The sequence below is a fragment of the Hyaena hyaena genome, unplaced genomic scaffold, assembly GCF_003009895.1.
Source record: "Hyaena hyaena isolate Hyena2069 unplaced genomic scaffold, ASM300989v1 scaffold_6, whole genome shotgun sequence".
Lineage (NCBI taxonomy): Eukaryota > Metazoa > Chordata > Mammalia > Carnivora > Hyaenidae > Hyaena > Hyaena hyaena.
The window spans coordinates 8396745-8412267 of NW_024080638.1; the positions used below are offsets into that span (position 1 = coordinate 8396745).

General features: G+C 49.7%; 1 protein-coding gene across 4 annotated transcripts in view; it reads left to right on the forward strand.

Annotated features, from left to right (window-relative positions):
• Nucleotides 1-12997, forward strand: part of TMEM268 (transmembrane protein 268) — a 33930-nt gene extending 20933 nt beyond the window's left edge. For 3 of the 4 annotated variants that reach the window (XM_039239970.1, XM_039239963.1, XM_039239958.1), the window contains 4 exons: nt 3616-3726; nt 6154-6234; nt 7161-7346; nt 10253-12997. In XM_039239970.1, the coding sequence (XP_039095901.1) occupies nt 3616-3726; nt 6154-6234; nt 7161-7346; nt 10253-10432 (558 nt within the window). In that variant the 3' untranslated portion in view covers nt 10433-12997. The remainder of the gene's footprint in view (nt 1-3615; nt 3727-6153; nt 6235-7160; nt 7347-10252) is intronic. The other variant, XM_039239975.1, reaches the window with a different exon arrangement.
• Nucleotides 12998-15523: the final 2526 nt, after the last annotated feature.

The following is a 15523-nucleotide window of genomic DNA, read 5'->3' on the forward strand; positions in this document are numbered from 1 at the left end:
GCCCCTGTGTCCAGTGACTGAAAGAAAGGAAATCACATGTGTGATCAGACCCTCTCTGTCTTTCCTATCTAATCCCTGTGCGTTGTTGTCCTAGAAGTGAGCAGTGTGCTGAGAGCGTCTGGAACGGGGGAGGAGAGCTTTTGGGGTTTACGGAGCCCTTCCACACTAATAAATGGCCGAGCTGGGGTTCAAGGCCGGAGTGCTGAGATTCCAAGCCCTGTTCTCAGTCAGCACCCTGCTGCGTCGGCGCTCTGTGGCTGCCTGTCCTTGTGGCTTCAAACGACACAATGTATTACCTCATAGTTCTGGACTTCAGGGCTGCATCCGTTCTGGAGCCTTTAGGGGATCATGAATCATCTGCCTTTTCTAACTCCTGGGGCCACCTGCATTCTTTGGCCAATAACCCCTTTGTCCATTTTCCAAATAACTTTGAGTCTTTTGGCTCCTTCTTCCACTTTCATTTTTATTTATTTTTTTATTTTTAAGTGTTTATTTTTGAGAGAGAGAGAGAGAGAGAGAGAGAGAGACTGAGCATGAGTGAGGGAGGGGCAGAGAGAGAGGGAGACACAGAATCTGAAGCAGGCTCCAGGCTCTGAGCTGTCAGCACAGAGCCTGATGCCGGCCTCGAACTCACAAACTGTGAGATCATGACCTGAGCCAAAGTTGGACGCTTAAGTGACTGAGCCACCTAGGCGCCCCTCCTTCTTCTGCTTTTAAGGCTTCTTGTGATTACATTGAGCTGCCAGGATTATCTGGGACAGTCTCCCTTTTTAAAGGTCTGCTAATTAGCAGCGTTAATTCTGTCTGCTGCCTTAATGCCCCCTTGCCGCTATGTACTCACAGACTCTGGGGAGTAGGACTCTGGCACTGCTGGGGGCCATTCCTCCCCCAAGCACACCTCCACTGTCTCTCCAGCTGCTCTAAGAAGCTCCCTCCACCTCACCAGGACCTGGCACAGTCTTGCACTCGGAGACCCATCCTTGCCTGACTTGGGAGGAGAGGGATGCTGGGAAATGTGGTCAGAGTTTGGGGTGTGAACTCCATTTCATTCCTGTGCTCACAGGGACGAACAGGAACTCTATGGCTTAATCATCCTGAGAAGCTCGCTGTTGGGCTGTGCGACAAGACTGACAAAGTAGTGCTGCCCTTGGGCTCTGTTGAAGCTTTAGTGACTCTTGTGCTTGGCACATAAAACAGACATCGAACTGGCTGCTCCTGCCGCAAGAAAGTTCACTTGGGGAGCAGACAAAGTAGACCATTTCACCTTAGCAAGAGCCAGTGAAACACCTGGCAGCCAGCAGGTGCTTCGAGGGTGCAGATGTAATTCGTGCAGTTTAGAGGATGCCCGCGGTGGCTGTCAGCCTTCTCTCCCTTCTTGCCTCGTTCAGCTGTACTTCAGCCCCTGCAGGTAGGAGGCAGTATGCTCGGCACAGGGCACAGAGATGAGTAAGGCCAGCATGCGGGCCCCAGGTGGGAGGTGGCCCTCCTGGCATCAGTGTTTGCTCAGCCAGGTTCCTTCACTCCTCATAATGACCACCTCCTGTGTGCTCTGTGTTTGGCACTTGCTGTCTACGCCCGCCAAGCGTATGGGGTGGCAGGATATCTCTGCTGTTAGCTAGCTCTGCAGCCGGTGGTAAGTTATTACTTTGCCTCTCAGGGCCTTAGTTTCTCATGTGTAAAATGGGATAATAATTGTAGCTCCCATGGGGCACCTGGCTGGCTTGGTTAGTAGAGCATGCAACTCTTGATCTCAGGGTCGTGCCTTCAAGCCCCACTTTGGGCACAGAGATTATGTTAAAAAATAACAGTAGCTCCCTCAGAAGATTTTTGGGAGAATTAAGTGTGTTCACATACGCAAAGTGCTTCTAATAGTACCTAATATAATTCACATGTTCAGTGGGGAAGCCGAAGCTCAGAGAGGTGGAGTAACCAGTCTGCGGTCACACAGGCTCCTGAGGTCTTGCCTCAGCCCAAGGATTCCTTTCTCCTTGGATCCCTCAGCACTCAGGGCCACGCAGCTCCCCCTTCCGGGCCATCATTTGTCCCTCTTCCTGTTAGGGTCTTGTAAGGTAGCAGCTTTGAGAGCTGAGCGTTTGCACACACTGCCTTGTTTCCGCCTTGTTTGGGGCATTATTAGCCTTTCTCAAGATTGGGAGGTCTGTGAAGGCACGCGTGACACTGCCTGGCATCCTGGGCAGAGTAAAGCAGGTGGCCCTGAGCCGAAGTCAGACGTTTAACCGACTGAGCCACCCAGGTGCCCCATCTCCACTTTTGGAGGTGAGGAAGTAGAGGCAGGGAGGTGGGGAGTAATTTGCCCAAGGTTGTACAGGTGCTGAGAGACAGAGACAGGATTAGAATTTTTGGTGATACAGGTTAGGGTGAATAACCCTTACTAACACTCCAGGCAAAACAAAGTATAATCACCCCACATTTTCATAGTCGAAGCATTCCTGGAAAATTCAGTATATTTTAGACCCATTTAAAAAAGAAAGCAACGTAAGGGGTCTGGGCAGCTCAGTTGGCTAAGCATCTGACTCTTGATTTTGGCTCAGGTCAGGATCTCATGGTTTGAGTTTGAGCCCCAGATTGTGCTCTGTGCTGACAGCCCGGAGCCTGCTTGGGACTCTGTCTCTTCCTCTCTCTCTCTGCCCCTCCCCCACTTGCTCTCTTTCTCCCAAAATAAATAAACATAAATTAAAAAAAAAGAAAACAACACCATAAGGTTACATATCACATAGAGCTCAGTCTGCTGGTCAGAATTACAAGTAGCTTGTTCACCTGTGTTCACACCTGGTGGGGAGTGTGGAGTTTGGTTAGGCCAGAGCCCCCTCTTCCGAATGCGGGATTGTCTCCCGTGGGACTCTGTCATCAGTGGAAGGCATCCCCAGTCCTTGTCCCTAAGTGCCAGCATGGCCCCTACCATCCCTGAGACAACCAAGAGGCCTTCTCACATTTCCAAAAGCTCTCTAAGGGAGTCCTCACACTCCTGGGGACCCTGATTGTCCTCCATTGGGCTGTCATCTGGTTGTGTCTCTAAATCCTTAGGGAGTCTCTTCCTCAAACCAGCAGTTTGGTCTTGACAGGTTTCTTCCTCCTCCTCTCCCCTCCCCCAGCCTGCTTAACATCTACTTAGTCACCTAGATCCGCGGTGCCGGATTGGTTTGGGTAGGGAAGGACGGAGATGGGATCCCAGAGTCCCCTTCAGAGGGCCGGGCACTCTTCGCAATAAGCGCTCAAACCCACCTACCCCGTTGGCTGCAGGTGCTTTGTCAGCACAGCGGCCGGTGTCCTAGGCACTGGATTAAGTGCTCCACACCCACAGTCCCAGTTCAGTCACGCCATGTTCCGAGGGGACAGGGACACTATCCTTACTCTTCGATTCAGGGAAGGAGCGGCACTCCTCCGGGGCCACACAGCTGGGCAGTAGCAGGCCTGGGCTACCACCCAGAGCTGTCTGACGCTACTGAATTTATTGACCCAACACCTGCTGTCCCCATTTTATAGGGGAGGCAATGGATGTGCCCCCCATGGTGTCTAGAGGCGGGTGTTGTTGAGGGCGCGAGAGCTCCCTGGCAGCGTGGAGACCTGACCACGGGGCTGGCGTTCGTCTTCTAGGCCAACGCCAACACGGACCTTAGGCTGGCGGCCGCCAACGGAGCCCTCCTGAGGCACCGGGTACTGCTGGGCGTGACGGACACGGTGGAAGGCTGCCAGAGTGTGATTCAGGTACCGTGTCTGGCAGCGACCTCTGCTAGGGGGCCGCGTGAGGGCTGGGTTGATGGGGGCGGGGCCCCGTGTTCCCCCGGCCTGCACGGTGTCTCAGAGTCTGCTAACGAGATACGCGTGGGCTCCCTTCCCTTCATCCTCACTCCTGTACTTGGTCCCGGAGACTCGCCTCTGGGTGGCGGCCTGCAGCCTAGAACCTGCTCGGGGCAGGACTTTCTCAGCCACGCTCCTCACTCAGCATTTATTCAGCAAACAGAGGGGGGCTCCTGTATGCCAGGCCCCTGACGGGCACTAAGGGGCCCATGCACGGTTCCTGGAGAGGCAGGTCAGACCCCGAGGCCTTGTCCACTTGGCTTCGTCATTTTCTTTGTCCCAAGTGCCCTGGGGAGATCTTAAGTGACTAGGAAGAGGCCACACAGTGGGTCTGGGACATAGCAGGGGCCCGGGTCTCCTCATCTGGCTGGCCTTTGCCCGGTGGGACTGCGTTCTCACTGGTCCCCCTCGCCTGGTTGGAGCTCAGGGGTGGGCGTCAGGGCGGGACCCGGAAAGAAGCTCCTTGGGCACATGAGTGTTTATTGAGCGCCTAGTCGGGGCCAGGCCCTGTTCCGGTCCTGAGGCTGCAGCAGAGAACGGACATGCGCGGATCCCTGCGTCAAGGCCCAGCACATGTGAGATGCTGTAGGACACGAGGGGCTCTTGCCTGACAGCAGGTGGAGGGTGGTGGTGAACTCAGGGATATCCCAGGATTTTGGGCAGTTCAAGTGTGATGTCATAGACTGGGAGCTCCTGGAATCTGGGGGGCTTCAGTTTGTCCGTGAATCCTCTTAGACGGGCATGTAGGAGTGACTTGGCAAGTGTTAGCTGAATGCAAGGACAGATGAGTAATAAAGAGACACATCTTTTAAAGTAATTGGGGACATCTTTTAAAATAAATAATTTAAACAACAATTCCAGTTTCAAAGTACTGTGATATTTTAGGATGAGCTGATACAATATCTTGGATTTTCTTTGACATCTTTGGGGATGGGGAGGGGTGGGGGGGGAAGAGTCTTTGGTGAGTAATGGATGGGGATAAAGATAAAACAAGTGTAGCCATGAACTGGGGCGCCTGAGTGGCTCCACTGGCCAAGTGTCCAACTCAGGATTTTGGCTCAGGTCATGATCTCACAGTTCATGAGATCGAGCCCCACATCAGGCTCTGACCTGACAGCTCAGAGCCTGCTTAGGATTTTCTCTCTCTCCCTCTCTATGCCCCTCCCCCTCTTGTGCTTTCTCTGTCTCAAATAAATAAATAAAACATTAAAAAAAAAAAGAGTAGGCGTAAACTGAGAACCATTGACCCACCCAAGATGATGGGCAGCTGGAAGTTAATTATTTCATTAAAAATTTTTTGTTTGTAATGTTTACTTATTTTGAAAGAGAGAGAGTATGAATCAGGCACGGGCAGAGAGAGAGGGAGATACAGAACCTGAAGCAGGCTCCAGGTTCAGAGCTATCAGCACAGAGCCTGCTGCAGGGCTAGAACTCACAAACCATATGATCATGACCTGAGCCAAAGTCAGAGGCTTAACCCACTGAACTACCCAGGTGCCCCATCATTTGCTCCACCTTTGTATCTGTTTGGAAATTTTCATAATAAAGGCAAAAAAGAAATTCATCTTAAAAAGCTTCCCTTGGGGCTAAGGCAGTGGGAGAGACTAGTTGGCAGGATGACATGACCTTGGGCCTCATGGGTCAGCCACTGAGAGGAGGGAGGTCTGGGATCCAGAGGAAGGAGTCGGTGGCTGGAGGCATGAGGCGGGGACTACCAGCTTCTTGCAGAACTTCAGTTGTGATGTATGGCAGGTGGGGACCCGACGAGATGTCGTTAAGTGAACTTGGAGGGTTTCAGCCCGGCTGACCTTCTGGGAACTGTTGAGGCTGAGGTGGAAGGGGAGGTAATGGTGAAGTAACTTGTTACCCCTCCCCCCTCCTCTCAGAGCACCCCGGTTTGATTTCCTCCTGCCTGTCCTTGAGCAGGGCGGGTGGATGACTGAAGGGTTTCACCTCCTTTGCACGTGAGGTTCCAGGCAGCAGGGCACCCCAGTCCCTGAAGGTGAAGGTGGGGACCCCAGTTGGAGACATGGTGTCGAGGATGCTTCGGCACTCTTCTGGGATGCTCAGTGACTTGTAGGAAATGGAGCTGCTGCCGTTTTGAACAGGGTTTGACATTTTCCAAATGTGCACCCAAAGCCATCTTTCTCCTAGCTGTTCAAAGGAGGCTTCACTATACCTGAGGAAAGAGCAGAATGGCATGTTCCCGCCAGAGACCAGCTTCAATTTGCTTGTCCTCTGGCAAGGAGGCGGGAGGTGGAAGACGGTGTCAGGGGTGGAGAGTTCAAGGTCGGGCTGGCTTTGAGCCTCAGCGGTCATGGCTTCTCTCCCCAGCTCTGGTTTGTCTACTTTGACCTGGAGAACTGTGTGCAGTTTTTGTCTGACCACCTTCAAGAGATGAAGACTAGCCAAGAGGTAAGAGACTTCAAGTGAAAACACAAACACACACACACACACACACACACACACACAAACGAGGAGGCCACGTTGCATGGATTGCATTTCCTCAGCGTTGGAAAATCGCCTAAGGAAAAGTTACTTGGAAGGAAGAACACCATGTGGCATTGATGGTTGTTTTTGCCCAGGAAATTATTACTTTTTAACTAGATTACAATTAGTCTGCTTTTCAACTGATTGCACTTACTGCATTTCCTAGAGTGAGCATATTTACTTATCAATAATATAGTGTTTAGAGTAACAATCCATGGTAATAATAATAATACTAATAAAGATTCTGGCAAAGTCCCGGGTATTTAGACGACTTTCCCATGTTCAAAGTGCCTTCCTATCATATGATCAGGGCACTCTTACTCGGATCTCACCCCTGAGGAAACTGAGGCTCTGGGAAGGCCTGTCACTGCCTGAATGTGGTCAGGGGGCTGGTTGCGATGCCCACTTGGGAGCGCAGCCTTCCCATCTCTGAGCCCTGGGCTCCTTCCCTGGGATCGGCCTTTCTGGGGGGCCCTGGCAGTGCTGGAGAGGGGGTCGTGAAGTCAGGACTGTGGTGTAGCCTGCTCGCAGTCTGCTCGCCCCTGTATGCTTTGGGCAAGGCCTTTGGGCTGCACTTGGCTCCTCTGCCGCATATGGGTAAACATGCCCGTGACTCAGGCTGCTTCAAAGAGCAAATGAGAGCATGGAACACAAAGTGCTTTAGGAGCTGTTAAAGACTGTAGGGAACTTTGTAGGTAATTATCTGACCTCTTGAATGTGGCTCAGTTCTGGATACCCCTGAGGTCAGCATCTGAGTCTGACCTTCCATCCTCTGTGGGGTCTGTACCCAGCCTCCTGTGTACTACCCACCTCCGGGCATCATCCAAGCCCTGTCTCTCTCTCTCCTGCAGTCCTTGCTGAGAAGCAGGCTGAGCCAGCTGTGTGTTGTCATGGAAACTGGAGTGAGCCCCGAGACCGCAGAGGGGCCTGAGGACCTGTTGGAGGAAGCTCCCCTCCTGCCCGGCGATCCTCATCCTGGGGAGAGGCCGCTCCTGCAGACTGAGCTTCGCCAGCTCGTGCCTGAGGCTGAGCCAGAGGTAAGGGGCCCGTGGGCTGGTCAGGGCCACCGTCCCTCACAGCATATTTGTGCGGAGTCCATGTGGGGCTTCAAGTTGTAAACCCCAGGGAACGTGGCTTCACTGAGTTGGTAGAGGCCATACGTACCTTCTAGCTAACTGGTTTTCAATATATTTTTTCCTTACTCTAGCATTTTATTTTTTTAACTTTATTTTTTTGAGAGAGAGAAAGAGAGAGAATACACACGTGGGGGAGGGGCAGAGAGAGAGGGGAACAGAGGATCCAAAGCAGGCTCTGTGCTGACAGCAGAGAGCCCGATGCAGGGCTTGAACCCACGAACCATGAGATCATGACCTGAGCTGAAGTCAGATGCTTAACTGACTGAGCCACCCAGGTGTCTCTCTTTACTCTAACATTTTAAAAAATAGCTTATAGGAATCATGTTCTACTTACTGGGTTTTCCCCCCATTTTTTAACATCTTGGATATTCTTTTTGGTAGTTCTCCGGGATGTCTGGTTGTTGTGTAGTGATGGGCTGGTCATAGCCAACTAGCCATAAACATGTTGATGAGTATTTGGGTCACTTTTTATATTTATTTTTCAATCAGTGTGTCATCTACCCATCCATTTACTTAAATTGCAGTTGCATGTATAAATCTTATAGGCATCTCTGTTGATGCCCGAGTTCTGCTGGGCCCTGCCACCCAAGCTCTCTGGTTGGTATGACCAGGCGCGGGTAGACCAGAAATCTGATGGTGTGGTTTTCAGCTTGTGTCTTCCACGAGGTCGGACCTCCTGGCTGGGAGACATGCAGAGAGGGTGACCTCAGCCATGCTATGAGGCAAGGAAGCACCTGAATTTTCTTTTCAGCCAACAGACTTAGGGATTAAAGGTGCCAACCAGTCAGACTTTCCCTTTCGTGTTGGTGGGGAGAAAGGGGACCAGCAAACGGGACTCATCAAGAGAGAAAATGATAAATATATTAATCTCTTCACTTGAATCCCGTTGACTTTTTTTTTTTTTTTTTTTTTTTTTTTTAGAGCAGAAAAGATTGATAAGGTCACATACTTTACTGAGGCATGCCTGGGTTTATGTGACATAGCCTGTTAAATCTGATGGGTCTTTCAAATTATTTTTTCAAATTCATTCAAACCAGCGGTAATACAATTTCCCGTCATGAATATCAAGCGTGTGTGCACATGTTTTTAAAGTAGATGCCCTTTATAACTTAGCTGGGGAAAATATAATCACTGCAAGCCTCAGCATGGGCCAGATGGACCGTCATATTTCAGTAGGAAACCAGTGCCTGTGAAAGATGGAGAAATAGTTATAATCACCTCTTCCATTTTAACAGATTTCTTATTATGCATAAAACCCTTTAGCATACCCTGTGAGGTATGGATTCTTTTTCCTTCTTCCTGGCTGGGTGAAATGGGCTTCCGAGAGGTCATCTGACTTGCCCCGGGTCACTGAGCGAGGGAGGATGTGGCTGAGCCAAGGGCGGAAGCCAGCCCTCCTCATTCTAAGTACAATTTTCTTGCCACGGTTCTTTGCTCCTTACGCTGTTGATTTTAGAGTAGATTGGCGATGTGACAAGTCTCAGTCAGGGAGCGGTAGACTGTTGAGGTTTTCAGTATTTTCTAGCACCAAGGATAACTCAAAGGAAACATCAGGAACACTAGGTGGGGGGCTATTGATTAGTCCATTTAATCCTCACTCGAGCTCTCCCAAATAGGTGCTGTGATTTTACCTCTTTTCCTATTTAAGCAAAGGGTCAGCAAGGCAGAGTGACTTGTTCAGGGTCCATCGTAGAGGACTAAGCTCAAATTCCCACCCAGCCCTTTTGGTTTGAAAGCCTGTTCTTAATCACTAACTCTACAGACACGAACAGCCTTGATGTGACCCGCACCTTACTTTATTACACGCGGACCGCCCATGGGGACTGCGTAACCCCTCACTACCCCACCTAGGGCACCAAAGCATTTCCCACCTGCCAGTCCAGTGAATGGAACTTTGAAGACAAATGCGTTCATAAGAGCATGCATTAAATCCAATTTTTTTCATTCTTTATTTTTCCTTTTATACTGCTTAAATTTTTTTCATTACGGAAAATAGAAATAGAAATATATATGTGTGTATATACATAATAGAAAATTTTGCCCCCTTAACCAGTTTTAAGTGTACAATTCAGGGGCGTTAAGTACCTTCGCACTGTTGCGTAACCAACACCGTTAAGCATCTCCAGAACTTTTTCATCTTCCCCAACCGAAACTCCATACCCATGAAACGCAAACTCCCCCTCTCCCCCCTTTCCCCAGGCCCTGGAAATCACCGAGCTACTTTCTGTCTCTATGAATTCACTACTCCTCATGCCTCATATAAGTCTTTGTCTTTTTGTGGTAAGTCTGCTTTTTAAAAACAACCTCTTCATGTGGTAGGAATACTTGTCTAAAGAGAGCCAGCAGGTGCCCTGTAGGAATTGAATCCTGCCATCATGGGGATGACCCCCTTACCCCCTCTCCATTTGCTTATGGTTTTCAAGTGCATTACTCTGACCTCATGTGCTTTATAGTCTCACCAACATTCGAAACTGGAACCAGTGTGTGTGTGTGTGTGTGTGAGAGATTGGTTGCTATAAATCAGTGGTAACATTTCTAGCCGTCTGGCACTCCAGAGCTCTTTTGCTCAATTAGGTCACCCACCGTGGAGGTAAGGAAGCTGAGGCTACAGGAGCCCCATGGGGTGAGCTGCAGAGCTGGGGTTCCAGACCAGGCCAGGCATCCCCCTAGAGCCCCAGGTGAGGGCCTGGCGGGGCTCCTCCCAGGGCACATCACTGCTGGTCCAGGGCTGTGAGGACCCCTTGGCTTTCCCCTCAGACATCAGATGCTTCTCTGTGGCCTTCACTCTGTGTCCCTGCCTCTTCCAGGAAATGGCCCAGCAGCTGTTGGCGGTATTTGGCGGCTATTATATCCGGCTCCTGGTGACCTCACAGCTCCCCCAGGCAGTGGGGACACGACACACAGACTCTCCAAGGATTCCCTGCCCTTGCCAGCTCATAGAAGCCCACATCCTGGGTACTGGGTGCTGCCCATTCCTGGCCAGGTGACCTTGGGAGGAAGGTCCTCAGCTTCCTGCAAGACTGAAGGTCCTCAGGAAGGCTCAGGAGCGCCAGGTGGCTGAAGGTGTGCCCCAGGTGAGGAGAGAAGCATCGGGGAGCACTCGGAAGACTGTCAGTCACGTCAGAGTGTGGGTATCGTGCTCACGCCAGGACTTTGCACGGAAATGCCGGTCCACATCCCATGCTGACCCCTGGCCTTTTCAGAAGCTGAGCCCGCGCCACACTAGCTTCTGTGCTGCTTAGAACCATGGGCGTGGATGGAAGGTCACTCTCCCATGCCTTTCATTGTCTGGAGAGCCCAGAAAATGTGAACATGGCCCTGCTGGGCCAGCCATGTGTGCAAAGCTTGGTCTCGGGATGGTCCCATCCTCAGCTCCTTCATGTCAGACGGGAAAACTGAGCCTCAGAGAGGATTTTGCTCTTTGTAGCATTGTCTTGGGCTTCTAGAATTCCTAATCTGCAGGAAGTAAATCCTCAGAACGGTCTCCATTTGTAAGTTTCTCGTGCCCTGTGTTTTATGACCGACAGTGGCCCCGTCTGGTCTGCTGGCACAGAGACTTCTAGGAGGCAGAAGAAAGAAACCAGTGGCACATAACTGATAATGGGACTCTTCCGGAAAGATTGATTCTGTCTGATTTGAGGATGTATTTCGTTTAAAGGCCATGCATATCTGTGATTATGGTTTTATACTCCAGACCGAGAGCCTCAGTCTTGTTTTCTGCTGCTAACCTGTCACTCATGGGGTTCCATGAAGAGGTTAGGATTCTCTGCTCCTGAGCAAGTTTGAAGACCAATTATTCCACAGGCCCAAATCCAAAAGACCTGGGCTGGCATTTAAAGGCTCTGCAGCCTCCAGGACCCAGCCCTCACCTGTGATTTTGGCTTCATCTCCCACAAAACTTCTCCATAAGTTGAAACTCTTTCCTGGACTAATGTACCTACTCCATCACATCCTTTGAACTCCTAGGCATGCTTCAAAGCCCAGCTTTACTTACTTCTCCTTCAGGAAGCCTTTCAACATACAACATGCCCTGCTTCTCTGCCTCCTTTAAATTCTTAATGTAGCTGCTGCCTTGATTGATGTTTTACGTTATCAACTCTGTTTTCCTGTGCATGTTTTTCTAGCTAGACTCAATTTCTGAAGGGCAGAATTCTCACCTTATAATTTTTGTGCATGGACTAGACCTGCTAAGGGTTAAGCCCAACCTAGTGGATTGTGGGCTTTGTCATTTCTATAGGAGCCTCTCTGCACCTTACTCTCTCTACTCAGTTGAATGATGAGGCTGGCAGAGACCTGGGCTCTGGTCCTGCTGCTGACATTTCTAACTGTGTGACTTCTGGCCAGTCCCCAGTTTACTCATCTTTATATAAATGAATATATAATGGGTAGGTTGGATGATTCTTAGCTGCCCTTCCAAAGCTGTAGTTATCGCTTTTTCTGTTCCAGTCTCACCTTGGGCCTGTGTTATGCCTTTATCCACATAGAGAAGGGTCCTCCAGCCTTACATGACTGAGGTGTCCCAGACCCGTTGGGCCTTCGCACAGAACACAGGCCTCGTTAGGAGGAGACCTGGAGTCTCATCCCAGATATGCTGCTTCCTTAGAAGCACGGCCTTGGCCGGGTCTCTTAACCTCTTTTGAGTGTCAGTTTCCTCCTTTATACATGGATCTGGTGAACACGAAATGTAATCCTGTGGGTGACACGCTGTGTAAGAGGCCAGTCTGACTGTCTGCTTTCTCAGGGCCCAGAGAAAACAAGTCGTGTACATAGACCCACCCTGCGAAGTGGCTGCCTTAGGCATTTCTCTTTAGCCAGCTCTGAGGGCGGCTGGGCTTGATCAGAGTACCTCACGAAGGCAATCGTAGACGGAATGTGGGCTGTGAATGGACTCCGTAGAAGCCCGTATTTATCATCCAACCGTGACACCCCAGGAAGTATAGCAACGGGATAAAAGTGTCCATGTTAAATGACCAAACAGCAGACTTTCCATCTTAGGGCTTACGTACAGACCCCCCTCCCCCCCCCCCCCCCCCCCCCCCCCCCCCCCCCCCCCCCCCCCCCCCCCCGCCTTGTGGTGTTTGTTCCTGCCTTTTCCTCTCTCCGGTGTCTGGTGGTCTCCCCTGGTGGGCGGAGCATTCAGGTGTGACCCCAGGTACTTTCTTGGCCTTCGCCACTGGCTCTCCTCTAGAAAATGCTGCGATCTCGGTCATGCAAAGAGCAGACCCCGTGCATGGACACGCGCCCTGCTTTATGGCTCTGTGTTGAGGATGGAGACGGTGCCGGTGGTGTCGTGTCGCGAAGTGGGAGCGGAGGGAGTGGCTCAGAGCTTGGATTCCAGAGTCCTCACATCCAGGTTCCGCTCCTCCCAATGGTTCTCGAACGGATGGCCCTTCCCGTCCTCAGGTGTCACTCCTGCTGTGTGGAATGAGGACTTAGCGCAGCTACCTGCCAGGTCTGGTGAAGATGAGGTCTTGTAAAGAATGTAAAGTACTTGCAGCTTTGAGTTGCAAGTTTGAGTCAGAGCACAATAAATTGTTGCTATTTTTTTCTTTTGATCTCTCACTATGTCTTCTATACAGTAGGTGCCCAGTGTCTGTATTTGTTGATGTAGTAGGTCATTAACAGTTCATGTCTATTCAGTCTGTGTCAGACGGCAGTTACTCCAGCACCCTGGGCTGTGTTTATGTGAATAAAGGTTCTAGTCAAGTCTCTCTGAATTTCAGTCCCTGGAGACTGTGTAGCAGGGAGGTTAAGAGCAACCTGGTCACTTTGGGCCAGATGCTCACCCTCTCTGGTCACTTTGGGCCAGATTCCTCACCCATAATAGGCTGTGTGATGATAGGGAGATTAACTGAGATGTTGCATGGGAAGTACAAGGTCTGGTCCGTAGTGGGGTCCAAAGTCATGGCTCCGTCAATGACAGCATTTCTCAAATGCTCCGCCCTGGTTGCTACCCGAGTGCACTAGTGCAGGCTTTGACCTGGGCGGTTCACATCCGTATCCTTACTGACTGGGGTTGGCTCGTCTCTGAGTGACTGAGAGTGGAAAACCTCCAACCACGATTGTAGATGTTCTGTTTTTCCTTCTACTCCTGGCACATTTTTGTATTTCATAGTCTCAGAAAATTGGGATAGAATTCACATAGCCTAGAACTCACCATTGTAAAGTATACAATCCAGTGGCTTTCAGCGTATTCACAGGATTGCATGACCATTACGCTGTTTAATTCCTGAACATTTTAATCACCTTCCCCCCTCTCCCCCACCAAAACCCCCATCGCCGCTAGCAGTCACTCTCCACCCCCCCCCTCTTCAGCCCTGACAACCACTGATTTGTGTTCTGTCCCTAGATTTTCCCCCTATTGACATTTTATGTAAATGGAATCATACGCCATGTAGCCTTTTGTGTCTGGCTTTTCTAACATCAGCACAATATTGTCAAGATTCATCTGTGTTGGAGCGCGTATCATGATTTTTTCTTTATTATTGATCATCAATTTCTTATTATTCCTGAATAATATTCCATGACACGGATCTATCCTGTTCTGTTCGTTGTTCTTCAGGCAGGTTGTTTCTACTTTTTGGCTTCTGTGAGCAATGCTGCCATGAACGATTGCGTGCAAGTCTTTGTGTGAACGTATCTCTCAGTTCAGTTCCGACAAGCTTTGCTCTGTTATCACATGCCTACAAATACAGAATTGTTACAACTTCCAGATGAATTGAAACCCTTTCATCTTTATGAAATGTCCCTTCTTATCTCTATTAGATTATTGCCTTAGAATCTACCTTGTCTGGTACATTAGCTTTCTTTCGATTAGCGATTACACACTATATCTTTGTTCATCGTTTTACTTTCACCTTATCTGCATCTCTATATTGAAGATGCCCCTCTTATGGGCATGTGTGATTAAAAACGAATTTGGAGGCGCCTGGGTGGCTCAGCCAGTTAGGCGTCCGACTTTGGCCTAGGTCATGATCTCTCAGTTTGGGGGTTTGAGGCTGCGTCTATGCTGACAGCTCAGAGCCTGGAACCTGCTTTGGATTCTGTGTCTCCCTCTCTCTCTGCCCCTCCCCCACTTGTGCACATGCTCTCTCTCTCTCTCTCTCAAAACTAAATAAACATTTTAAAAAATTTTAAATCTGTTTTCTGGTTTTTTTAATGTTTTTATTTATTTTTGAGAGACAGAGAGAGGACAAGCAGGGGTGGGGCAGAGAGAAAGGGAGACACAGAATCCAAAGCAGGTTTCAGCCTCTGTGCTGACAGCTCAGAGCCTGAGGTGGGGCTCAAACTTGCGAACTGCAAGATCATGACCTGAGCCAAAGTTGGATGCTTAACCGACTGAGCCACCTAGGCAGCCCTGTTCTCTGCTTTTTAACTGGAGTGTTTCCTACACTGTGTCTAATGCATTTGCTGATGTATTAGATAGATTTGGATGACCCGTACCATCTTATGGTTTATTTCCCATTGTTTCTTTTTTTCTGTATTTTTTCCTTTTTTTTTCTTTGTCTCCTTTTGCATTGAGTTATTTCCCCCCATAATATCTCCTCCAGTAGCCTAGGACATCTGAAGTCTGTGTTTTGAGTGGTCACTGCAGCGATGCATGTGTCCATGACTTTTTCGAGTCCAAGTGAACTTATGCCACTTTGTGGACAATCCAGACCTCAGGACCTTTTCGCTGTTCTGCCTGTGGTGCATTGATATCATGGGCTTCAGTTTTCTCTGCATTTTATTTGATTTTAAAGTTTTATCTATTTAAGTAATATCTGCACCCTATGTGGGACTCGAACCCATGACTTCAAGGCTAGGAGTCACACGCTCCTCCGACTGAGCCAGCCAGGTGCCTTTCTCTCTATTTTATTATTTTTAAAAAATATTTTAACATTTATTTATTTATTTTTGAGAGAGAGAAACAGCATGAGCAGGTGAGGGGAAGAAAAAGAGAGAGGGAGACACAGAATTGGAAGCAGGCTTCAGGCTCCAAGCCGTCAACACAGGGCCTGATGCAGGGCTTGAACCCGTGAACTATGAGATCATGACCTGAGCCGAAGTCGGACACCTAACCAACTGAACCACCCAGG